Source organism: Protobothrops mucrosquamatus, unplaced genomic scaffold (assembly GCF_001527695.2).
Source record: "Protobothrops mucrosquamatus isolate PMUCROS unplaced genomic scaffold, P.Mucros_1.0 scaffold1905, whole genome shotgun sequence".
NCBI lineage: Eukaryota > Metazoa > Chordata > Lepidosauria > Squamata > Viperidae > Protobothrops > Protobothrops mucrosquamatus.
In genome coordinates this window covers 205,555-232,822 of record NW_015388029.1, presented here as the reverse complement: position 1 = coordinate 232,822, position 27,268 = coordinate 205,555, and the positions used below count along the sequence as shown (strand labels likewise).

General features: G+C 35.7%; 1 protein-coding gene across 1 annotated transcript in view; it reads left to right on the top strand.

Annotated features, from left to right (window-relative positions):
• ZNF385B (zinc finger protein 385B) overlaps positions 1-27,268 on the top strand; it is a 52,581-nt gene that overhangs the window by 16,809 nt on the left and 8,504 nt on the right. Inside the window, exons 2-4 of the mRNA XM_029285586.1 lie at positions 10,369-10,531; positions 21,740-21,742; positions 25,961-26,227. Of these exons, the coding sequence (XP_029141419.1) occupies positions 10,369-10,531; positions 21,740-21,742; positions 25,961-26,227 (433 nt within the window). The remainder of the gene's footprint in view (positions 1-10,368; positions 10,532-21,739; positions 21,743-25,960; positions 26,228-27,268) is intronic.

The window sequence follows — 27,268 nt, the reverse complement described above, 5'->3', positions numbered from 1 at the left end:
AATAAATAATGTCAAATAATGTCAAATGTCTGTCAGTTGTATAGCTGGATTTTTGTCAAATGTGCCCCCTCCTTCAAAAAGCCTATTTATATTGATTCTTTAAGTTTGGAAGGTATTGAAGCAGATAGAAGGTAATTAAAAGCATAAATCTCAAGAAGCCTGTGAAGGTAATTCTCTGCTTTACAAGCAGAGCTGACAAAATGATGAACGCTTCAGCTCCAACATGACAGAAATATTACATGATTACAGGCTGCAGGGGCATAATATGCTGAAAGTTATCTTCAAAACCAGCTATTTAACAAAGCCTTTAACAAAAGTTTTTTTGTTTTCTATTTAATACAGTTAATCTATTTGCAACATTGATCTGGCTATGCTTCCTGTGTTCATCTTATTCTCACTAATAATCTGTTTCACATTAATTAGTTGATGCAAAGGGCAGTAAATGCAAGGGGCAGTAAAAATTGAGATGGGGAGAGGATGGTGGGCAGTGCTGGCTGTCCCTCCACACCCTCCAGGCAGAGAGGATTGATGGTTCTTTCTGCACTCTGTTTTTAGTATCTCCAACCAAGTGGGCATCAGAGAGCAATCAGCGGAAAAAAGAGAGGCTCCATGTGACTCAGAATTCTTTCCTCTTCTCTTTTCCATTCTCTGATCTATGTTAACATGTGTACTGACTCAATTGTGGGCATATCTGTCTACATATTAATTAATGCTTCATTCCTGAGGATATCAAGCAATCAACCTTTGCCTTCTATATACAAATAGCATCTCTTGGGCACCGTCCACAGGTCACACACTCCTGCACAAATCCCACGTATCTGGCTGTGAATTAATAAAAATGGCTTTGTCTCCTTTTTTAAAAAAAATAAATAAACTAAAATAACTTTATGGCATCTCTCCCCCCCCCATTCCCTACTGCTCTAAGACTGCATGTCTAATAAAATCCAAATAAAATGGGTGGAAAAAATATGATGAGGGTCAAAGGGGTGTAGAGAAACCAGAGCTAATTTTGTCTGTGAATTGATTAAAGTTTTTATCTTCTACTTGGAAAACTATCAAAAGCCTTCTGCCCAGCCCCCAGAGAGACACAGTCAGAAGCCCACCAGTTAGTTGAAAAAAATACTACTGGCCTGACTGATCTATGGAAATGACAGGATGTGGTTGCACCCAGCAACCTTGAGGGATTGGGTAAAGTCCAGTTCTCTGTAATATGGGAGAATATGCCCAACCTCGCAAAAAACCCACACAGGTAGAATAACTGTCACAAACTCCCCCTTAAGAGAGACAAACAGAATTAAATTACTGCTCGTGTTCACATATTGCAGTCTGCTTTGCTGGCTGCCCAAATTTAGTTTTGCCTTGTAAAAAGAGCCATACTTAAAATGCATTAAATTAAAGCAGCAGCTGCATCAGAAAAACCCTTTTCATCTGAGGCATCACAGGGATGATTGTTTTCCAGAATGTAGGTGTTACTTGATAGGCACATAAGAAGCCATTTAGCAAAATTTCCACTTCGTTTGAAATTTGACCACAAGGGACATATCTCATAACTGCAGAGAAAGTAGGAAACATTAGAAAAGGCCAAGTGTTTTCCCAGGCTGTAGTTAATACTGTTTAAATAAGGACCTCTTTGTTCACTATTCAACTTTCAAAATTTCCTAATTTCTGTACATTTCATTGAGATTTTTTTTTTAAGCCTAGGGCTTTTTTTCTTCTTCCTATCAATTTCTTGGTGGAAGCAAACTGCAGGGACACACACTTTGCCCATTTTCTAGTCAGTTTAATAACTGAATCTATCAGAGAACTCAATATGCTTTTTTCCATAAACCAATTTCAATTGTTAATAACTAATAGGAGGAGGATGTGCTGGGGAAATTTATATCGTGACATAGTGTTGCATAAAGAATTCAGAAGGAATGTTTTGCAAAGCGTGCTGGCAGAAGCAAAGTACGCTCATCAAAATATTAAAGTAGTCATGACCTCTGGGCTTCACATAGCTGCTTTGAGGGTTCCTCCTGCTGTCTCTATGTACATGCACAAGCAGGGGCACTAGCAAAAAAAGGAGGTGCCCTCTGAATGAATACAAATAGCCTCAAATCCGTTTCAGCTTTGGGATTCAGATAAGTTGATTCACAGCTGCAGAAAAAACAAAATTGTCATAATACATTGAAAGGAATCCAGTTTTTGTACTCAGATCAGAACAAATACACAAATTAATAGCTGCAGTTATATGAAACTGTAATGTTAAACATTTAAACAATGTTGGCATATATAAACAGATACACCCAATAATACATAAGCATACAATTATCAAATAACATGCAGAATTTCTTTCCCTAACATTTTTGACATTATCCTCAAAATATAGTCCGGCAAATACTGTACTCAAGTTAAAGAATTATGCTGTTCCTGGACATCCTCATTTTATTTTCTTCATATATAGAGTAGATGCAAGAAATCTATCATGCTTCACTGATTCAGTTGGATCTTCAACCATTCCTGACTATTAGACATGATTGATGGCTGGAGCTGATAGGTCCACTCCTAAGGCTTATTTCTGGAGAACACCCCTTCTGCTAGTATAGAAGTTTGAAGTTCTTCTTTTAAATAGAATATTGCTAAATTGTTGCAATAGTTCATTCATTCATTCACTCATTCATTCATCTATCAGATTTATAAATACACAGTATTGCCATTACTTTGGAAGTTTTGGACCTAAAGATCAGGATAACAATATTTGCAGATGACCAAATAATTTCATTATATTTCTAAAACCTTGAGCAAAAAAGCCCAGTTCAAATTGTCAAAAGCCTTCTCTGCATCTAAGAAGATCAGAGTGACTTGCTTTATATTAAGTTGCTCCAAATATTCCAAAATGTCCAACACATTGGTAATACTGTCCTTTAACTAAGTTAAGAGGGAAAAACCCACACTGAATCTCATGAATAAATAATTGCAAAATTATTTTTAGTCCGTCAGCTAGAATCATTGTGAACAACATATAGTCATTATTCAATAATGATATTAGCCAATAGTTTACAGTCAAATCTTCTCCCTGCTATGTTGCCCTCTTTCCAGCTCTGGCATTTTTCTTCCCTGTAGAGGACAACAAAATTATTTCAAATCTACTCTGATCTAGCCAATAGTTTAGATTAACTAATTGATTACATAGTCTACTAGAGGCCTATTCATTTAGTCCAAAAATGAAACTGGATTAATCTTTTTCAAATTTCTCCTTAATAGTTGCAGATTGCTGTGTTTCATATCTATACATTACACTTTTATAGTCAAAACATTTATAATAATGACGCAGTCAGCAATGCTTTCTGAATATGATTTTTTTTTCATTTAGATCAACTCGGCTTTAAATAACATTTTACAGTTGGGAGGTTTTCATTTTTTTTCCCTATGAACCAGTTTGAAAAGAAATAGCTATTGTTTATTAAGAGCAAATCTAAAATATTTATAGCTATGAAAATAGATTACTTTTTGTACATAATTTCATGCTTTGATTTGTTTTTTCAGTTGCAAATGTGTGTTCTTTCTTTTTCTCAGCCTTGGAATGAAGCTAAAAGGGCAGATTAATCAAAGGGATAATGGGCAGATATTTTATGTTGTGCATATTTTAAGAGTAGTGGGTGGGAATTGGCTAATTTGCATGTCATTATTGAGCCTAGTCACAGCTGAGGAAGACAAGCACCAGGCTTATACATAATAATATTTATTAAGATTCCATCGTTGAATGGTGAGAATAGATTTCAGAGCAATGTATTACTAAAAGCACAGTAACTCTAGTCTATATCACTATTTATGTATCAGCTGTAAGTAAAACATTTGCTGTGTGTCATTTTATTGCGCGATGTAGGGAAGGAAATTGTTTAGTGAAAAAAAATAACAAGGTACACTAGGGTTCAAAGAAACATCTCAAAGTGAGAATCAAGAAAAGGTAACTCTAACGTCTGTTTTTTTATTTTTTTATGTATGCAGGGCCATTATAATTCTTTTCAATTGATCAAAATTTTATGTGACAGTTTTCTGCATGACAAATTATTAATTGTTTGACAGGATTTGTTTCTAGATGGGATATGAAAAGAAGATCTCTGTGGTATTGTAAGAAAAGGTGCTAAATTATTAAAATTATTTATATTTGTCTTGATGAAAGGTGAAGGCATTTCTTTATATATTTCTTTTCTATATGATATTCTTATTTTTTTATTTCTCTTCCTATTTTGCTATTTTTTTCTTTTCTATGCCTTCTGTTTCTTTCTTTTTTCTTTTTAGTTGACATTAGTTTTTACTTTGTAATTATAATCTGAAGTGGTACCTATTAATCTTATTACATTTGCATGCTTTTAAATTGCTAGATGGGTAGGAGCTGGGGCAAGTAATAGGAACTCGCGCGTTGCGAGGAGCTTGGCTCTCGAACCCCACGCTTTCAGTTCTCCAACTGACAACCTCAGTGTCCTTAACTGCTGAGCCATCATGCCTGAATAAATCTGTACATATAGGTAATCCTTGTTTAGCAACTACCTTGTTTAGTGACCATTTGCAGTTATGACAATGATGAAAAAGTAACTTTATGACCTGCCCTTGCATTTACAATCTTCACAGCTCTATAAAGCAAAAGAAAGCTGAAGTAAGAGTATATCCTCAGTTGCAGTTTCACTTAATGACTGTTTACTTTAAGGACTGAGTTGCCAGTCCCAACTGTGGTCACTAAACGAGGACTACCTGTAAAAGAAACAGTGGCTTATTTCAGGAAGCAAATAAAAATAACTAAAAATCATAATAAAAAAATAATAGTAGTTAAGTTCCTTATGCTCCATTGAAAATCATTTTAAAGCATTTTTTGTCATTCAGAAAAAAATGCCTTTACATTTATAATTCCATTTTCAAAATTTAAAGAGGAATCAGTTGCTTATAAACTTGCAGTAAAATACGCACAACTAAGGAGCTATGTTGATTTATAGAGTACCCAATATATGATCATTGTAAATTTTCAGTGGCTGCAGATACTATATGATTTCTTGGAAGAATGGAAAGAAAAATAGAGAATTTAATTAAGGTTGCAGCATCCCAGGGTCACATGATCGCCATTTGCAACCTTCCCAGTGGCTTCTGACAAGCAAAGTCAATGAGGGAAACTGGATTTGCTTAATAAAATTGGTCGCCACTCACTTAACGACCTCATAACTTAGTGGCAGACATTTGGTCCCAATTGTAGTCATAAGGCAAGGACTATCTGTACAGAAGGATTACAAAAAGGGAGGGAGAGAGAAAAGAGAAGCTTATATTTGAACTTACTAGTTACTATGAGCGACCATAACCATAATACCAAGAAGCAGTATTTCTTATATAGTATATAGTATGTAGATAGTAATGTGCAATTTTCAACAATAATGAATCCACATGATGGTCTGATTTTGATTGATCTCTATATTCCATTTTTTAAAAAATATCTGTGAATACTTTGAAAATATGATAGATCAGGGGTCCCCAACCCCCGGTCCATGGACTGGTACCAGGCCATGGCATGCCAGCAACCGGTCCGCATAAACAAGCAAAGCCCCATCCATTTCATGCAGGCAGCACACAAAACCATGCACTCTCCGGTCCATGGAAAAACCTTTTTCCATGGAACCGGTCCCTGGTGCCCAAAAGGTTGGGGACCTCTGGGATAGATGATGGTTTCCACTTTTAAGATAGTAATGTAGATTTTCTTATCTTTTTAAAAAAGATAGCACTGAAGTGTTTATCAGTTGGATGTCTAGAACAATTTATACACATACCTTTCTTGGAAAGAACCCAAATAAAATTAATAGAATTGTTTGTAGTCATAGATAGGATTGTATTATGTTTTTATGTAAATGAGGTTATAATTAGCTTTAAATCTGTTTGGGCTTGAGTCCTTCGAATAGATTTCATGTACAATAAATGAGTATTGAGTGAAGTGAAGCAAAGTCAGCAGTAGCTTAATATTAAGATTGCACCCATCACAATTATTAGCAGAAAGGCTTTTTACATGATCTCTATAGGGAGTAACCCTTTGTCTTAGGTTCACCTCTGCTTATCATGTTGTAGTTTTTTTATTCTGTCCTTGGATCTTTTCAGTAGAGTAGGCTATTCTCTGAATGAAGTTACAGTGAAAACAGTGAAAGAGACATGGATTACACTACCCATCAGTGGTGGGATTCAAATATGTGACAACCGGTTCTCTGTGTGGATGCTGCTTCCAGAAGTCCATTCTGGGCCTGGGCAACAAAAAATTAGCTACCGGTTCTGCCGAACTGGTTCTGCTGAACTGGCTGAATCCCACCACTGCTACCCATCCATAATGAGTAGCTGTGTTCAGAGTACCTCAAAGCTTAATTTTCCTGAAGTTGCATCTTCTCTGGAGAGAGGATTGTGGAAATCAAGAATTCCTCAAAGCAAATGTAGATGCAAAAAAAGTCTGGATAAAAAATATTCCAAATGGAGAATTTGTTCTACAATTACATTGCTTTATTCATAGACATTTACAAGGGGGTCAGAAGATACCTTTATAGCCTTCCTGTCTTAACCTACCACTTCTTCAATCATTTTTTTTCCAGAAGTAAAACATAGAATAATTCATTCAACATTTTGATTAGTAGTGCTAGATCTCTCGGTTTGGGAATTCCACAGACAAGAAATTACTGGGTAATGAACAGAAGAATAGAATCTAGGACACAACCAGACATGGCTTCAAATTCATACAGTAATCAGTTGACACTTGCAGTTGACCCTACGTTATAAGGTGAGGTCTCAGCTTCAAGGGCAAGGTTTTGTGCAAGCAGATCTGGTTTAATAGAAAGTGACCAAGGCCACTATTGACTGATTAGTGGAGAGTTCAGATTGCTTCCCACGTGGCTCTGAAGCCACCTTTAATAATGCTATATTGCTCTGTTCTCTCCTTATAGATAATGAATGAACCAGGAGAACTCCAATTTATTTTATATGAGATGTCCTTGACATTTGAAAAGGAAGTAATAGAAAAATATTTTGTTAAAAGAGGCACTTGGGGACTTTTTGCTTTCTGCTTTCATTTTTATAAAATTCTTGAGAGAAAATAATTTTAGAGCAGTCTACTCCCACCTCCTCTCTTTCTTTGCTGATATATCTATTGACACAGTCAGTTTACATATGCTATTCACAGAGCACATCATCTTTTTTACTTTAGAAAGCTAAAAGCAATAACAGTGCCCAGAAATGTGATGGCAGGAACAGAAAAAAATAGCTGGGCCTGAGGGACAAGTTAGAAGAGCTTCCAGACAAATGGTTCCTATAGCTACCAGTCAAAGGATGTGCGGCGATTCTGTTTTCTCCTTATAGAAATAAAACAATGAAAAAAACATGTTAGAGAAATGCAGAATGGATTCCAACGGAAGACAGAGTTGTCTGAGTGTATATCTTATGTAATTTAATGAACAATGCAGGATGATTGCATAATAAAAGTAGCGACTGGAAACATCTTAAGTGTAACTTTTATTATGCAATTCAGGATTTCATAGCTATTCTTGGTCAACAAATAGTTAGCTTGCTATTGCAAAGATAGGCAAGTTTACTATTGCTCCTATATGTCAACTGCTTTTGGAACAACAGAAAAATGTTGTATATAACTTTATAATAATTATAATTACAAGTGCATTATATAATACATAAGTACTGTATGTAATAGGTTAGTACAATTGCTGTTAATGTACTTCCAAAAACTAGTGAAAAAAATACTTTTTTGAAAACATGGAGGCATAAAGCGTCTTTTTCTATTATATAAACAATCCCGCAGATATTATTACACACCATTGAGTAAAAGCTATATAACATATGGATAATCTAGTGGCACTTTAAGTACTATATACTTCAAAGATGGTTTTGGCAAAACAATCTTTATTAAAGAATCTTAATATTTAATATAATATAATACAATACAATATAATTATATTTAATATAATTCTTATTAAAGAATTATAATATTTGCTTGCTAGAAAGTCAGCCTTACTGAACTCAGAGGAATTTTCTTTTGGATAAACAAGTTAAGAATTACTCGTTCTTAAACACCAGTTGATTAAGCAGTTTCCCATCTCCTTTGTATGATACCAATAAAACTGAAAACCTTGTAATAGTTTTAACAATCTTTATTGTGGTCCATATTTTAGTGATCGATTATTATGTGTTTGTGTATACATATAATTTTAACTTTATTTTCTGTGCAGTTTTACATAGTAAACACGATTGGTCCTATAGAAATACAGTGTTTTCTTCTTTTAAGAACAGGAAATGTGTTTGGTGTTATTTGCTTCTTAATCTAACTGCTGAATCTTAATGGATGTTTTACTTGCACTGATTCTGTGGATAAGTTATTTACATGTGGCAAGGATTGTTACTAAGCACAGATCTATACAGTATGTGCATCTTCCTTTTCATTCCATTTGTTTGACTTACTTACACCCAGGTGGCCAGGTTGCCTTATTACATTATGTCCCAGAGTGACTGTTCTGCGGCACCTCCTTGCACTCAGACTAATTCAGTCATCCTTTCTATAGCAACATAGTGTTAACAGCACCCTGAAGGGTTTGGAGCCTAGAAAAGCTTGTATCCTTGGCGCCTAGAAAAGCTTGTATCCTTGGCTTAATGGCTTGCTTTCAATTTAACACAAGCAGTCAAAAGGTGGTATTCCTAATGCATGTCAGCCATGGCATTATTCTTAGCAGCAGATTGCACGATACAACTAATACCTTGTGCATTGTATTTCTTTATGTGTGCCACCGAAGTCTAGTCCTACTTTAATGATAAATATGATATTTTTTTTCTTTCCATTTCCATACAGAGGAAAAATTATTGAAATGAACGGGATTTTTATTTTGTTTAAAGACAGGTATCCTGCCCTATGTGCAAAATTACATTTCCTTCTGATATTAGCTATTAATATATAGTTGATATATACAGTTCAATAAAGACATATGTGTTCTGTTATTTTAAACATATGGGTATACTGTACAATGCTATTTAATTTTTATTTTTTTTTTAAAAAAAAATGTACATTAATTCTTTGCTCACATTAAAAAATATCTCAGAAATATATCTGTTATAGTAACGGATACATTCTCTTCCACAGTCTTCTAGGATACATTCTCTTCCACAGTCTTCTAGGACTTTTATTATTAAATACAGAAAAATGGTTTCCCCAATATTGTGGTGCTATTTTAGTTGTTAAGACGGCCTTGGACATCCTCATTAATAATCATTCTGCATATATATTCAAAGATGATGTACCTTTAGAGAGGGGATTGGTTTAAAAAAATTGACAAATACTCATACATTTAATTTATACTACAATTCCATTTATTTATCGAATATTTTGGCTGCCATCTTACTGCAGGGTAACTCCATATATACCTACACAGAAAAAGTATAACTCAGAAAGTCTCCATGTGTATAGCTTTATTATCCTTATTCATTTTGTAATTTTACATTGATTCTTCTTTCTGATCCCAGCCCTCATAATTATTTTAGGGAAAGATCTATTTCTGTGGGACAAGTGAAAAACATTTCTTCAGTTGTCTCAAATGAGAGTATGAACATCTTCCATTAGAACTTTTAGGAATTGCTCCTTCGTAATAAATGCTCTGTCTCCGTAAAACTGAATATGCTTGCTTATGCTGTAACTATATAGATTTCATTATGTGCTACCAAGCTGACTAGAGTTTGTTGACCATTTAGGCTGAAGTCCCAGAGGCTCAATGAGGCTCCCTTTTTCACTATAAGCCTGGAATTATAAAACCTGGATGGCTGCAGAGCAGGAAAATGGAGTTGCCATATACATAGCCCACAAAAATGCGTGGTATAATATATTCACCAAGTTGTGCAGTCCTGTACAGGACTAATAATAGGCACAGACCATCATAAACAAACAAGTATGCTTTCATAAAGGCTGATACAAATGCTATAACCTTATGCAAACTCATACTGGTTTCAATAGAATTGTATTCTAATTGTGGGTAAAATTGGGCCCTTAATAGTCAGATAAATATCTAATTTCCAAATCTGATTCATTTAATTTCCTGCAATGGATTAAAACTGTAGTAGAATATAAGTCAAAAACGAATAAGGAGGTTGATCCTTTTGCTGTAATCCATGAAAATATATGCTCTTCAATAAAATCTCGGTTAAAGTCAGAAAAGTGTCTTATGAAATCCTGCAACAATATTAATAATGAAGCACTACTAACTTTTCTTAGGCAAAAGAATATAGTGCCTGTTTTTGGAAGCTGTATAACTTTTCTTTTTCAACCTTTTCATCTGTGAGTGATACCAAGTATGAATGTTGAGCCTGATTTGTTCTCCTTTGTAGAGCCAGGCTGAGGCCCACTACAAAGGAAGTAAACATGCCAAGAAAGTCAAAGCACTAGAAGCAACGAAAACTAGACCAAAAGCAAGTGCTTCCAAGAACAGCGCAATGACTAACTTGAACGGCTCTGCTACGCCGGTCCCGGCCAACATCTCTAACAAATCAGGTCAATGAAATTTTCATTCTATACATTCTTTGCTTCTCCTTCTTGATTTATGTGAGATTTTTGTTTAGATGCTCTCTGCCTATTTCAGTGCCAATATTTGTAGTAAAATTGTAGTAAAATTATAGTTAAAAAAAACTAAATTTGTAGTTAAAAAAAAAAGACTCTCCATTCTGAAATGGAAAGTGATTGTTAAAACTGGTAGGTTAGATTCCCTATGAAGCTTCATTTGCTCTTCCTGATTCCCCGTTGAATATATATTAAACTTTTAGTCAATGACCAGTGACTGGCAAATACTGACAGCATATCTAATGGAGAGATGCAGATAGAGTGATTCAGCTATCTGTGTTAAAAGTTGCCTCCAATGGTAGTTCTCAAATGAATAAAGGAAGAGAGATTGTATATTATATTTTCCACTAGCCCTCAGTGTGATGCTGTTTGCTTTTAAATGGCCGCAAGCGCATTCTCTTTGCTACCTATAAATATCAGTTGTTTTATTATGCCACTGGTAGTTAATACATACTTATGTCTCATCTTGGACTAATTATTAAAAATAGCACAGTTTAATTTACATAGGCAGAGGTGAATAGGATCTATTTTTTCCCAAAGCAGGAATTAATGCTTATGTAACCTGCAGTATATTACCTATCGCAATAATTCACATCATATCTTATTTGCACAGTCTTGATATAATATCAAAGATCAAACCTGCTGTCTCCAATCTATAAATATTGACCCTTAAAAAGGGCTGCTTACAAAACTGCAACGAGTAGGATATGTTCACCTTCAACTTTTTTCCTACTTTTAGGTTCTACTATTGTCAAAAACTAAAGGATCCTCCCTTCCTCCTAATTTGTTAGCGGAAGGAATGGGTATAATTGAGCTTCCCCCACAGTTGGCAAGCAGGATCAAAGTTAAGAGGACTAGTAAAAAAAAAAAAAAGGCTGTGTGGAAGCTACCAACAATCCTGAGCTCCAAATCCAGTAATCATGTGCCAGCAGTCTTAAACTCAGCTATATGTGTGCAGTTGAGAAATGGGCAAAAACTCTTAACTTTCACAGATAGATCCTTTTACTAGTTTAGTGTGCTAGCGGGGCTCTGGATAATGAATCAGGGGGCAGAAAAGTGTTTTTTTGTATGAGCAAGTCCCTGGGGTTCTCTGTGGAGGATTGAATCATTATAATAAATCTGCAACTTCTAAGTAATAATATTTAGTTTACTATTTCTTCTCTATTTTAAAAAGCCCATATTTCCTGTATTTCGCTTAATAATTAGTAGAATGCTCTTTCTGTATAATCCTGTAATCCATGGTAAAGTTCAAGCATCATCTGCAGTATTACAGTTCTTATAAAGCTAACCATGAAAATATAATTAGCTCCACCCCGGGGGGGAGATGCAATGGATTTTAAATTTATTTTGAATGGTGGTTGTTACTGAACATATTCTTAACCTTTATCTTAGTAAATGTATAAATATAATCTAAAGGAATTATGAAGCACCTTAGAAATTGTGCTATAGATATCAACAGGTATATCAGGATCAATAGCTGAATCACAAATAATCTGAAGTGGATTTTATCACCATAGGTTAAAAGGAAAAAATATTTTTTTAAAACTGAAGCAGACTTATAATACATGTTGGAAGAAAACATTGGTGCCTACTTTACAGGAATTGAAGATTTATGTCATAAATCAGGAATGAAGAAAATACGTTTATAGAGCCTGAGATCCATAAAATGGGTGTGATCATAGTACTCATGTGGGTGTTGAAGGCCTCTTCTAAACTTTTCCTTTAAAGAGATTTAGATCTTTCTTCTATTTATTTTTTAAATATGAATGGCCTATTTTAGGGTTTAAACTGCAGTGGAAGGATATTGAGTAGCCACTTTTCGATAATTGAACAATTGAAGTCTGCTGGTAGTCCACCACTTGTAAATGGTTGCTCTATAGATGTGTGTGTGTGTACATAAATATACACATACACCTATAAAATATAAACTTAGATTACAAGAAGAGTTAATAACTATTACAAATTATTTCAGGCCTTAAGTCATATACAAATTATGTAAGCTGAGAATAAGTAGATATGTATAGTAAAGCATACAGTATATCCATTTAATCACATTTCCATTTAACATCCACTGAAAAAATCTAGAGAAACAGTAGGAAATTCTCCTGGTGGGTAAAAGCTGCCAGGGTAATCTGACGTGAAGACACCCTTTCCCATTCTACAAAGAAGAACTGACCAGGTTGGCATCTGTACTACTGACCAGGGTACTTGTTCTTGTCTGAGAAGTAGAACTCAGTTTAGAGAACTCAGCCAAGTGTCTGCTTGCACTGGCTCCTCATAGCCATCCTTTAGCGATAACTGCAGGAATTATCACATTTTTGGCCTAAAGATAGAACTTGGTCCCGTATATCTACCACTGTGATGTTACAAGCACAAGTCAAATACATTTGCCTTTAGACAGAAAGATGATAGGAATCAAACTGTATTTTCACTGATGGGACTGGAATATTACAAATAATAAAGTGTAATTTGAAGAGAACTGTTAAGCAATAAAAACTGAATGAAAAAAGTCTGGAGGTAACATATACAGTATTATATTAATGATACAACTGAAATCATTTTGGGCATCTAATTTTTTTTACTAGCAGTATATATTATCTCTTGTGTATAATAAAATTGTAGCTTTCCACCCTCTGGGCTTTATTTCTAAATAGGCAAATAAAGGATAATAATGAAAATAATGTGTCAGCAATAAAAAAATATGAGTATAAATGAGGAGAGAGAAAAGGAATAATTTTGGTCTTTATCAGTGCTTGGATGTAGAATAAAAAATAGAAATACCACATAAGTTGTACTGGAGAAATAAAAGAAGAACAGAAATAAAGAACAGAATAAAATAAAGAACAGAAATAGCTAAAGGAACATCAGAAAGAGTTTCAATGAAATAATAAAACAGCTAAACAAAAAAGCCCATGAAATTTAACAAGTTACCAACTCTGAAAAAATAAAGGATACTATTAACTACCAAATTAATCCTCCCATTAATTTATTTCCAGGCTGCTATCCTAGTTAAGAAAAACACAAGATGCCCTACTGTCCTATAGTAGCACCTGGTATGGTGGCTGATTTAATAGAATTACTGCTCTAATTTCCATATATATATTTTCACATCATTAGTTGCCAAAGATTTTGGTCATAAATAAGGAACTCAACATAAGGAGTGGGGAGGGGATATGGGAAGACTTGGGAGGCCTAGCACAGGACATACGTGAGTTGAGGGAGGCCAAGGGAGGGTACTGCAATGGCCAAAACCTTCGAGGCCAATCACACATCTATTTTTTTTAATGGTTACTGAATGAATGGATGTAAGGCGAGGAGTGTTGTACCTATTCATGGAACATAATTTCCTCCCCTTTCCCATTCCCATGAAATACAGATTACAAAATAACAAGGCTCAAAAGAGATATAAATGTAAATGTTTTATATTTTAGTTTTATAACAATCCTGTAAAATAGATTAGCTGATAAATGGTGACAAATCCAAGGCTTCCCAATATTCTTTACGGTGTAGGGAAAATTAAACCAGATTTATTTTAGAATTATACCCTGTCAATGTGTCAGCTACTTTGTTTTCTGAATAAACTGTACATGTTCTGATTTGTCCTACACCTTGTTTGTGAAGTTGAGGTCAAGAACCCTCCATTTAATTCCTTTACAAGGTGCCTTGTAAAGGCATGATTAAAGTATGAAGGTAAAAGTCCATGCACATCTGAAGGGTAAAGTGTTTGATTAAAGTTTGTAGCAAACATGTTTATGAATTAATGAAATCTTTTTTTAGGAACCCAAAATTTGAAAAACTGTTGATATAAAGATAATGTATTATAAGTTCAACTACTGCTTTTTATCAGGTAAATGTTTAAGTATAAACTCACAAGAGCAAAAAGAGACATTGGGCAGGAAAGGTTGATAGCAAGAAGATTTGCAGGAAAGGTTGATAGAAAGAAGATTTGCCTCACTAAAATAAAACAGCTTACAATTTGACCTCAATTTATACCTCTCCAAAGCATAAGTGGAGAGCCGGTTTGGTGCAGTCATTAAAGTACCAGGCTAGAAACCAGGAGAGTGGGAGTTCTAGTCCCACTTGTGGCACGAATCCAGATGAGTGACGTTGGACAGTCTCTCTCAACCCCAGGAAGGAGGCAAGGGCAAGCCACTTCCAAAAAACCTTGCCCAAAAAATTTCAGGGACTAATCAAGGCAGTCACCAAAAGTCAAGATTGACTTAAAGATTCAAAGAAAAGCACTAATGACTACCTGATGATGATAGTATATCAATCCTAATACGTGAAATTGTCTCTATGTGATAGAACTCATAGATTTTCCAAATCCTCTCAGCATCAAATAATTTGAATTAAACATGTGAGCCTCTCAGATTCAAACAAAATGAGTGCCTAACTATTCAGGCAGCATGAAGGTGAAATGTATTATTCACTTATTAAATATGAATGGGGGATCCTTTGATTATACATTCTAAATTGAAACAAATACTCTTCAAAATAAAGGGTCTGCAGATTTGAATCTCACATTTTTGTATTTTTCTTTGCAATACAGAGGATAAGAGAATGAGTGAATATATTTTGAATTACATAAAAGAGCTGTAGAGATGCATTTCAGAATACAAATGTAGAGTCTTTTGCTCCCTGTGAGCCACTCAGCATATGGTTTATTCCCTCTGGTGTCAACAGGAGCTTAGTTGTGAAATTCCAGCATGTATTCCTAATTTTTCATTTCCCAGGCTCTGTATATTTGGGGGACTGTTCCACAGTATTTATGGTTTCACAATTTCTAAATATTTCCTTTGATTCTACTCCTAGATCATGTTATTTTTTTTAAAGAAAATGTATTTATTATTTAGATATTTAGCATCCTTGCTTTTATAATTAAAATTTAATAAGAGTTCCACCTTATTTTTTGCAAATAAATAAAGATAAGATAACCTGCAGCACATATGGCTATCTATCATGCATTTTTCAAACAAAATATACATGTAGTACTACATTGTACAGTACTACATTGGGTAAATATAATGTCTTAGAATGGTTATATATAACACAGAGCACCTTCTTCTAGCATACTAATTTTTATGCAGAAATGTCTCTTGGGTATTAGGCACATAATTTGTGAAGTAAATCTCAGAGTTGAAAAGTCAATATAATTTCCCAATAGGAAGCAATGTGTATTCTCCCATTTTCTCAAAAAAGATCAAACCACCTAGTTTGGAGCAATTTTGGAAAGCCAAACTATATTTTAGATTTACGTACTTCTGGACACGGGTATGCTTTTATACCCACAAAAAGTGGTATAAAAAGTGTTAGTAATCCAACACTTTTTACATTGTATCACTTTCATTTACATTTTTAAATATTTAACATAGATTACAAGTATGGAATTTATTACCACAAAATGTGGTATCAGCTGCAGCAGTTGCACTCAGGTTTCTTCACACAGAGGCTAGTTAAATAAGGGACTTAATTGCATGAGATAAAATTATTATATCTTTAAAGGATTTAGAAGAGTTTTAAAAGGATAATTCAATAAATTTCTAAAGTTATTGATGGTTATTTATCATCAAGGCTAGATATTCTCCAGTATCAAAGGCACTTTATCTTTCCATATCTGTTTTAGGAAATTACATGTAGAATACAAGTGCTCTCCTGTTGTCAGGTTTCTTTCTGCAAGCTGGAATAGAAACAGATAAACAGCCTTTCAATGAAACAAAAAATTATGAGAAGTAGATGCTTTGATCAAAAGCTACAAATCAATTAAGAAAGAATTCCATTTACTGCAGTATAACAAACAGAAACTCCATTTACAGTGAAATCAAAGTTCAGATTCTTGTCTTTCCTCTCTATGATTTAATGTGCTAGAAGCTATTCTCTTTTGGATAGTGACAACTCTTTGAAGTAGACCAAGAAATAAGCATGACAGGGATTCCAAAACTTTTTTATTATAATAAGGTAGAATAACAGAATCTTGAAAGCCTATCCTAGTTTCTCACTGTCCCATCTTATATTAAACAAAATCATGGTAAATTTGTTTGGAGTTTCATTCTCATGTTCCTCTCTTTCTCTGGATGGAGCACCCTTTACTAGTCTACCAATATTTTAATTCAATGTTTCTCAACTTTGGCAACTTTAAGATGTGTGATTCCCAGAATCCCCCAGCCAGCGTGGTCACTTGAGCCGTAGTCCATTCTTCTCTCTTCATTTCCCCTCCCCTTTCAAGCAATAGCTAAAGCTCATCAAGCATTAATTACATGTTTGGATAATCAGCAGGTCTAGCTGCACTTCCAAATTGACCACTTAGGTCACCTTTTCTTAAGTATTTCTGAGGCCACTTTATGCTGTTTTTAAGAATTACTGAACCTTAGCTTGTACATATGAGAATTTAAGGTTGGGGAGTATCAATTAGAGAAGGACATCCCCTTTTCCAAAGCTTTTATTTTTCCTTCCTGAAGAATCAGGTTTGTGTATCTAACAGTTTAGTGCAAGGGTAGGCAACCCAAAACACTCAAAGAGCCACTTGGACCCATTTCCCACAGAAAACAAAACACTGGGAGCCACAAAAACCCTTTTGATATCTAAAATGAAGATAACACTGCAAATATCCTTTTTTACCATTATATATATATTCCTCTCCCTCTCTCTTTCTTTCTCTCTTTCTCACCCTCTCTCTCTTTCTTCTCCCTCTCTCTTTCTTTTTCTCTCTCTCTCATTCTTTTTCTTTCTTTCTCTCCCTTTCTCTTTCTCTCCCTCTCTCTCTCTCCCCCCTTCTCCCTCTCTCCAATCTTCTGCTCACCTGGCAAGCTGGCTTCAAGCTGTTCTCCAACAAGCTCAGGGGTAGGCAACCTCGGCTCTTTTATGACTCATGGACTTCAACTTCCAGAACTTCTGAGCCAGCATAGCTGGGCTAGCTAGCTCTCTCTGCCTTTCCTTCTTCCTGTTTCCTGCAGAGATGCAGCCAAGGCAGGAGCTCCACCCAGTAAGCTTTTCAGCTCGTTGGAGAACACCGTGAGTCCACTCTCTTTTTTTTACACACACACAAACACACACACACACACACACACAGAGAGAGAGAGAGAGAGGGAGGGAGGGAGGGAGGGAGAGAGAGAGAGAGAAGCTCTGTCTCTGTCTCTCTCTGCAAATGGCAGAGGGGGCCTTGGAGCCGCAGGGGAAGGCTCAAAGAGCCACATGCGGCTCCGGAGCCGCAGGTTGCCGACCTGTGGTCTAGTGTATAAATATGAGACTTCCTAGGTCTAGGTAAAAAGACTAAAACTTTCCATCCTCATATTTATTTAAAAAATTCAGCTACAGGAGTCAGAAATGCTCGGTTACATTTTTAAAAAAATTATCAAACTAAAGTTCCTAAAATTAAAAAAACCTTAATCTTTGACTATTCTTACAGAATGATTTCTTTGGACTTCCCATACTCACTGTCACTCAAAACACAAAACAGATTTACCCAACAAGGAGTTTTCTAAGGAAGTAAGAGTAACTATCAAAGAGGACACATGAAATGACCAGTCCGTCCCTTGAATGGCTTGAGTGGATGCTATTCCTGCAGGATTTAGCTTAAGGCTGAGGGAGAAGAAAATCGGTCTAAGATACAGACTTACATTGGGCCATACTGTTGCCTAAGAAAATAATCTAACAAGTAAGGAGGAGAATTTAGATTCAGTCAAATGTGAATCTTTGCATAAGTGTGCTGTATTCAGAGGACAAAATGATAGAAAAAGATGTAATTGGCCTTTCAGGCATTTTCAAATCAGATTACAGAAGGGCTTGTACTTTTCAAGAAGCATGTCTTGCCACATATAGTATTTTAGTATATGAGATCCAGTGACATGTCATCTAAAACTCTTCCATCTACTTGCTGATTAGATTTGCCAACATTTTCAAGAAAGAGAAGTACACAGCACAGAAAGTGGTCATGAACCTGCTATTTCTTCCTGTATTTATAAACTGCAGTCTTGAGGGTCTTTTACAATCGTTTTGGTTTTCCTTTGAAATAAAAGAAGTTCTGTTTGATTTTTTTTTACTAGAGCAATAAATTAAAATAGGTACTCTCTGCAAGTTGGACTCTTACATACACATAATTTGTAGTCTCTGGTCAATAGTATTAAAGAAAAATGCCAGCATATTGCATGTTTGCAGAAGGGATACGGTTCAATGCAGATAGCCTTGCATTTTGGGGAGTTTTAGTATTTATTGCGATATTTGTGACTTCTATAGAAAAATAGAAATGAAACTAGAAAAAAATCGAGCCTTATCTGCTTAATCAGTGTCTGAAGGGAAATTATTAATAAAATAGTTAAAGGTTTCAACAGCATAAGGGACAACAGATTTCCTTAAACACTGCCTACAGCTAAATATGGCTTTATTTGTTTTAAGATTTCAGTGTAAATAAACATTTTTATTAAGAATTGGAAAAAACTCAATATTTTCCTCTTTTTCTTGGAACTTTGGGCAAAATTAAATTTATTATTTGAAGTAGTCTACTGCATACTTTTAAAAAATAAACTTCTATTCATCTTTGAGTATTGTGTAAGACCCTCTACAAATAATCTCCCATGGCCAGGAAACATTGGCTATGTCGTTGCTCAGAACCTTTGTCTAGTGCTGCAATATTAGAATTTCCAGTGTTACCAGTTTTTCATCACAAGTTTTCCTGGGCTAATACAAGAGTAAAGGGAGTTAATACATAGTTCTGAGTAGTAGACTTTATCTACAGATAATTTAGAATACTATTATTCCTTTATAAGTGTGTCAATATTAATGATAGTTGTGATTTAAATTTTGCTGTACTGTAATGCAAGTAATAAGATTAGATGTAGTGACTACAGTAATCCTCAAATTAGGAGCGTTCAACTTAACGCTCGTTCAAAGTTACGCGATCAGCACCCCCTAGTGTTTACGAGCATGTCCCAAAATTATGAATATTGCAGCACCACGGCAGTCGTTTGCCCTTATGAATGATCGCAGAGGCTCTGCAACATTCACCCTATTCCCCCCCCCCCGTTCTCCACAACTGCTTTGCCCTCCCTTCCTGTCACGCCGGACTCACTTACCTTGCAAAATCTGTCTCCTCTCTGCCACAGTTTCTTTCACTTTGAGGGAGAGGAGAGTTGGCTTGGAAATGCTTTTTGTGCCGACAATGGAAGCTCCTGGGTGCCATAATATTGCGCAAGTTCAAATATAAATTCTCTGCAAAAGAATCATGGCCCTGGAAGCTTCAATTCTGCGGGGGCGAGTGTTTGCTTTGTTTGAATGCCTATGGGGCAAAGCATGGAATTGGAGTCGGCTGGGTGCAGGAACCAATGCCGTCCATGCCCCGGGTTTGCTGCTCGCTTGCGTGCGCCGGCCTTAGTTTGAGGGCAGGAACAAAGCCTTCAACTGAGTGGGGAGGCATTGTGGGGCAAGTCCCCTTGCACCTGCATCCAGGCTGTTGGTGGCGGTACCAGCAACAGCCACCTGAATGGCCACAATCTCCCCTCCCTTCCCCAGCCAGCCCGACATACTCCTTGCCTGACTGGCCGGTGGCATAGATCCTGACAGCTCTTCTCCTTGTTGTCCTCCCCACTCAAGTGGCAGCAGCCACTTGAGTTTCTCCTCTCCATCCAAAAAGAAGAAAGCTGAGGCACAGAGCAGGATTGCTCTCAAGAAGACGCAGGGGCGTTGCTCACTCGCGTGCGCCAGCCTTATTGAGAGCAATCCCGCTCTGCGCCTCTGCTTCTTCTTATAGTACAGACTACAAAGAACAAGTATGAAAGCGTCCAACTTGCAGAGAGTAATCCCATTTTCATTTACTGCTGTAGTAGAAAATACCAATCTGTTACACATATAGCAAATATACCTGTAAGATCATTGTCCTTGGCACTATCATCAAGCTTAATTAATTGGATTCCACCACTGAGAGTGTATTTGCATATCCTGCTAAAATATGTTTGCTGTAAGCTAAGAATGTACACAAAATGGAAAATGTATTTGGTTTTCATCCCAGAACTAAAATGTGTTCTGTAAACTTTGTGAATATTTCTATTCAACAAAAACAAAACCCAGAACATTTAAAAAAATATTTTATTCTTAAATAATAGAATATAAAAGATAATAAAAATGGAACAAATGAATTATTACTAAGTTTTTACTAACCACAAGTTGCATATTTATGCTTTACAATGAACATTAATTATTGTTGTTGGCTTCTGTTTATTTCTTAAAAACCATATTCCAAATGTCTAAATCTGTCTTTCTGTATAATGTGTTGCATATGAGGAAGCCATTCCTGCTTCAATTGATTAAGCTTTTGTTATGGATATGCAGTCGTGTTAATTTTGTCATTGCAACATATTCTCTGATTTTGACCATCAGCAAAGATTCTTTTCCAAGAGAAAAGGTGCTGTGCCAGATTGATTCTTGTGGCTATCAATCCAGAGCATTTTTGTTGTTATTGTTCCAGGTTTTAGCTGAAAAACACAAAACAAAACAAGCAAAAAGGAAGCTCAGAATGATTTTACTGGATGAGTAGGTCAAGACTGGTGTGCATCATTTTTATTCTCTTCTATCTTAACAGCTCCCAGAGTGACAGAGCCAATATTCCTAAGGCTTTCTTTTCCATAGTTCCTCCTTCCGTTGGCCACCACTGCCAGTATCCTATCATGGCATATCACATTGACATGCTCCCTTATCTTCCAAACCTTTCTTCTCCTCAGCTTCCATTGCCAATAGTTGTGAGTTCTTCCCATTCTTTCCCCAATCCTTCTGAGCTTCAAAAAACTGAGCTTCAAAAAAGCTCAGAAAAAACAGTATTTTATCTATATCCAGAAGAAGGCTCATTTTGTTCCATATCCAGAACAAACTTAACATGTTTCAGTTTGGGCATCAGCCATGTTAGATGCTTGAAATGGTTTGTGGTTTTGCACATCCATAAGCATTAATCAAGAATCTTTAGCATAGCACCAAAGGTAAAGGTAAACCAAAGCTTGTTATAGTATGCCCTACTACAGTACTACATTGGGTAAATAGAGTCTCCGTAAATGATTCAGAGATCAAACATCTCTAATAAAAATAGAGGCAATTTACATAGCATAATTTAGAACAAAAGTTCCCACAGTGGGATAAGAAAGCAAATGACACAATGTAAGTCAGAAGGTAAACTACTCTTTGTGCTTGCATCATGATGTCTCACAAAAGTATGTAAGGGACAGAATTTGAACTGTGACATCACACTGCCTATGTCATTATTTTCATGAAATATTTGAGTGGCACAGATGCTAGGGAAATGATAAGGATGGTGAGGAGGACTTCTTCACCCTTACTGAATTCCAGCCAATGTAGTAAGGGTAGAAAATGGACCAGAAAGAGAAGGTGAGGCAGAAGACCAATCAAATGCAGTTTGATCAATCATTTAACGAATATGCTGGTATTCACTCTATATGGGAAAACATAATGCCTGATACTGTTGTTTGGGTTGTGAACTTGTGGATCTCAAGGAAGTAGACAGACTTCAGTAATGTGAGCTCTGCTGCTTGTGAATTTGATCACTGTCCCTTTTGGCTAGTAAAAGCAGACAAGGAAAGAATTAAAGGTTGGATCCAGGCTTTATTTGTAGAAGAGGAAGGTTCCAGCAACTCTGAACCTTAGTTTATTCCCATTTAAAGAAGAAACCTATATACAACACAATTGGAATTATAGCCCTATTTTCAACCTCCCCTTCTTCCCCAAGAAGGCTGTTGAGAATATGGTGGGATTGTAATGTCGGAGAGCTCTGAAAGAAGTGGAACATTTAGACTCTTGTCCGTCTAGATTCAGGCATTCAAGAAAAAATAAATAAAAGTAAAGCTATAAATGCTTAAATGAGAACATTCAGAATTGGTCAGACTGTAGGTGCAGATGATATAATCAGAGAAGTATAAAAATATGGAGGTGGTTTGCTTATGGAATAGCTACACAATTTGTTTAACACGTGTGAAGACCACATCTTTGCCTGATGATTGTAAGAATGTTATTGTTCACTTGTACAAAGAAAAAGTAGGAATGGTAAATGGAGATTAGTTTGTTAAGTGTGTCAGGGAAGTGCTCAGCAGAATTCTCATCAAAAATGGTATATGGGGTGATAAAGAGCAAAATCTCAGAAGTGCAATAGGACTTTTTGCTCAGCAGGGGGCATGCAGAGTAGATTTTTGCTCTTCAACACGTTGCTGAGAAATGTGAGAAAGTTAGTTACTATATGCTTATTGATTTAGAAAAGGCATATGATAAAATGAATAAGGTGGAATTATGCAGCAAATAGTTTACGTTGGTTACTGAATGTGATAGGACAGCTATACTGTATAAGTAAATTAAGCATGGGAATAAAAGGACGAATGATTCAATACTGAGCATGGAATAAGACAAAATTACTACGTTGACAACAGAGGTGTATTGATTGGAGATATAAATACGTGCAGACCTTTGTATGCAGAAAGTGCTTTGTTGGTTAAGGATCTGAATTGTTTGCAGTGAATATTAGATGGATTTCATAATGCAATGAGGAGCATGGGTGCAAAAACCAATGCATCAAACTTCAGAGTAATTGTATTGACAGGGAAAATACATAATTTAAATAAATATGTAATGTGAACAGTTGGAAGTTATACATACATGGCAAAAAAAGAAGAAATTATTAAGGGGCATTTTGGTGGAGTGTTTACTAAAGATGGGAAAATGCAAGGACAAATTTTAAAATAATAATTTATTAAACTTGTAGGTGCAAATTTGGATCGGAAGATAATGGATATCATGTTGTTCTTTTGCAAGGAATAAACCTTTGTCAGAAGAAACAAAAATGGCTATGTATAAGTATGTGTATACTCTCTTTATTATATGAATTCGAGAGTTGGGTATGTCAGAAGAAGCACAGCAGCATGTTGAATGCAGTAGGAACAGGATACCTCAGAATGTGTTTGATGAAACAAGAAGAGAGAAGATTAAGAATTAAAGGGTGCTGAGTTAATATGAATCCAGAAGTTAGCAACTAGTATGAAAGAAATACATTGAAGTCGTTTGATCATATACATAGAATATGCAGAGAATTAATGAAGATCAAATCACAAAATAATTACATTAAGAATAAAAGGGTTGAAAGAAGAGACAAAAGTGAGAAGTCATGGTTGGATAGGGCTGATAATATCTTCAAAAAGATGGAAATAAATTTGAATAACAATGCAATGTGTGAATTGGTGCATGGAATTCCATGTAGTGGAAATGAGGATGTTTTGCAAGGATAGAAAGAAATGATGTGGGTGTAAAGAGATTTAGTTAGATTTCCTTTTCTCTGCTCCTCGGTCTTTAATTTCTTCTATTTACTGCTTCTTACTTTTCTTCTGTGCTTTGAGTAACGTCACATTCCTTAAAATGAGTAACATCACATTGCTTAAAAGAGAGTAGTCAGGTTGCATGTGGCTCAACTGAAGTCAAGGTAAAGGAAATCTAATGCTGCTTCCTTCAAGACCATTTAAATGCTATATATTGGTCAACATTTCTTGCCCAATGATATTATAACAATGAACATTCAGTCATGGCTGCAGTTACATGCAATCTTGCATCATAAATTATACTGATTATTATTAATCTTTATAAAACCATTGACTAGCAAAATGTCTCCTGGCCGACAATAAAAAGATGATTACTAAACTTAAGAATACAGTATTAAAAATAAATTTTGAATTATCAGTTATTAAAATTCTGCTTGCCTAAGAGACTGTTTCAAGGCCATTTAAAAAAAACAAAAACCGCAAAGCTAAGTAAAGCTCCTTATCAAGGAAGCAAATTCTGAAGAACACATGTAACTTTAGATCAGACCTAGCTTCTATACTGCCATTAAGACAAAATCCTTAGGCAAAGCACTTAGATGGCTTCAGTGAGCTGAGGAGGGGACAGCCATCCTGAAGAAGATATTTCAAGTTAACTGGCCTGTGGTTTAAGTCTTTATTACTTTTAAAGCCCTCAATAACTTTGGCCCAGTCACTTGGAAGAAGTAACTCAGCTGGTCCATTTTTTATCTCTTCCAAAAACAAACCGGCTGTCAGTATAAATCAGAAAGGTCACAAGGTGTCTATACTCAGGAGTATATATACTCTTAGGAATTACAGTGACATTACCTCTGTGCCATTTTTTGCCTGGCCTGCTTTAGGATAGCATATCCTGTTGAAACAATTGGCCCCATATAGGCACATTCCCTTGCCTCATGACATAAGCTAAGTTGAATCCTTGTGAATCGAGTCACATTTCAAAGAAGCAAGACCAAGTTTTCCCGTGGGCTGGAATTAACTCCAGAAGGCAAAGCCCTCCTGTGATGGGGAAGCCCTAGACCGGGGGTGTTCAAACTTGGCCCTTTTATGACTTGTGGACTTCAACTCCCAGAATTCCTCAGCCAGGCACACTGGCTAAGGAATTCTGGGAGTTGAAGTCCACAAGTCATAAAAGGGCCAAGTTTGAAGACCCCTGCCCTAGACAGAGCTGCTAGCATGACAATGTTAACTTCTTCTTTTTTTTTCAATTCTTGGATCAATTCTCCTTTTCCCCAGAAGATCAATGTAATCCATCTCTTTTGGGGAACACCGATAGATTTCCTTTGAAGATGTTTCTTAACTTATGTTTCACAAAGCCCTGTTTTGTTCAAGGTTTTGAGTTTTACATGCAATTTTTGGATAGATAATTTTAATTTTGTAAAATTCCATGTAAGAAACAATCTTAGAATAGCTAAGAAAATATGCAACTGGACAGTCTAATGCATATACTTAAGCAGGTGACATGGACAGACTGTTGCATTAAAAAGTGGAAGGATTTTCTAGCATATAGCCTATACTTCAAATGTTAATTTTTGTTTCAGTTTAGCTCATTCTCTCATTATCGCTAAGTTTCAGAATATTCAACCCCCTATAAGGCAAGCAGAAAGGCCTATTCTGTCCAATACAATTCTTTTATAGATGTTTTTCTTCATATAGTTGTAGTTGAATCCAAAAGCTGTTATTATCATTTTAAGAATACAGGCATTGATTATTTAGGTATATCATTTTTCCTTCATGAGCTAGTTGAGATTTCTGAGTTGAGTTCCATCAAACTCTGATTAATATAAGACTTTCCTCTTAAAAGAAATTGCCATAAAAGATGTCAGAAATTGGACTTTGGCAATCTCATGCCTTCCAGATGTGTAGAGGGCAAGAATTTCCCGACAGTGTGACCATTGACAAGTTGGGATTTCTGGGAATTATAGCATCAATACTTTATGAAGGCCGTAGATTGAGGAAAACTGCTTCAAGGCATTGCTGGAATGGTATTGCTAGAATTGTCAGCCCCATATTCATTCTTTCTCTCCTTCTCTTTAAGATAGGGCAATTCTGAAAGCTAATGACTCTAGCCAACTTTCAAGGGCTGAAGCGGTCACCTTTATATCCGAGTCTGCCAGTGCAGCAGCAGCAGCAGCAGCAGTAGCAGCAGCTACAGTAACCACACCTTTGTGGCCAGTTTCTTCCAAGAGCACAAATGGGACTACAATTGCCATTTCCGAAGAGGAGAAAGCCAAAAAATTACTGTATTGTTCATTATGCAAAGTGGCTGTGAATTCTTTATCTCAGTTAGAAGCACACAACACAGGTGAGTCTTTACCAGAAATAACTAAATGCATACCTGTATGTTTTAGAAAATTTAGGCAGCGTATATAACTTCTTGTCTCTCGGGTCATTTTTTTTTCTTGGAAAGGATGTTTTATTTAAAATATATTGTGGCAATTACTAACTTCTTGCCTCTCAGCAGCCCAGGAAGCATAAATTCTGTTCTTTATTAAAGATCTTATTCATCTGGTTATACTATTACATGCTTAATAAACCTATTTTCCACCAATGCCCTTGTTGTCCAGATAAATGGTTTCTCTCAGCCCTGTATTTTTCATCCTAATATGAGGAAGAGATTCAGTACTTAAGATTTCAAGAGAACCTGTTGCGATCCACCTTATTAAAGCCCCCATTCTATAGTTAATGACAAGGCCTTCGATGGTACTCTACTTGCCAGCTTTGGCAGTAATCATTCTCTACTATGATCTTGCTGTTCCAGTGTTTTCTCATGTATTTCTCCCTGACTTTGGCCAGGATGGCTACACTCACACAAACCAATAGGAAAAAATGCATTGTAAAAAAAAAGAGAAAAAGAGGAGACTATTTTGACTAAATGTTGGGGCTACTAATTTCAGTATATAAAAACAAGGCTAGAAATAATATATGATTATAATTATGTGCCATAAGGTTAGCCTCTCTTTTATCCAGGATTAGAAATAAGTAGTATAACAAAATATTAAAAATGTAATTCTCTTTGCTATAGTGCTGGGACATACACAGAAATGCATGCCTGCTCTGTTTGCCCCATTTATCTAGGATCAGGACCAAAAGTAATGTTGATATAAGAATCAACAAAGGAAGCTGGTTTCCACCTAGGGTCAATTCATAATAATAATAATAATAATAATAATAATAATAATAATAATAATAATAATAATAATAATAATAATAATAATAATAATAATAATAAAGTTGGAAGGGACCTTGAAGGTCATCTAGTCCAACCCCCTGCTCAGGCAGGAAACCCTATACCATTTCGGACAAATGGCTGTCCAGTCTCTTCTTAAAAACTTCCAGTGTTGGA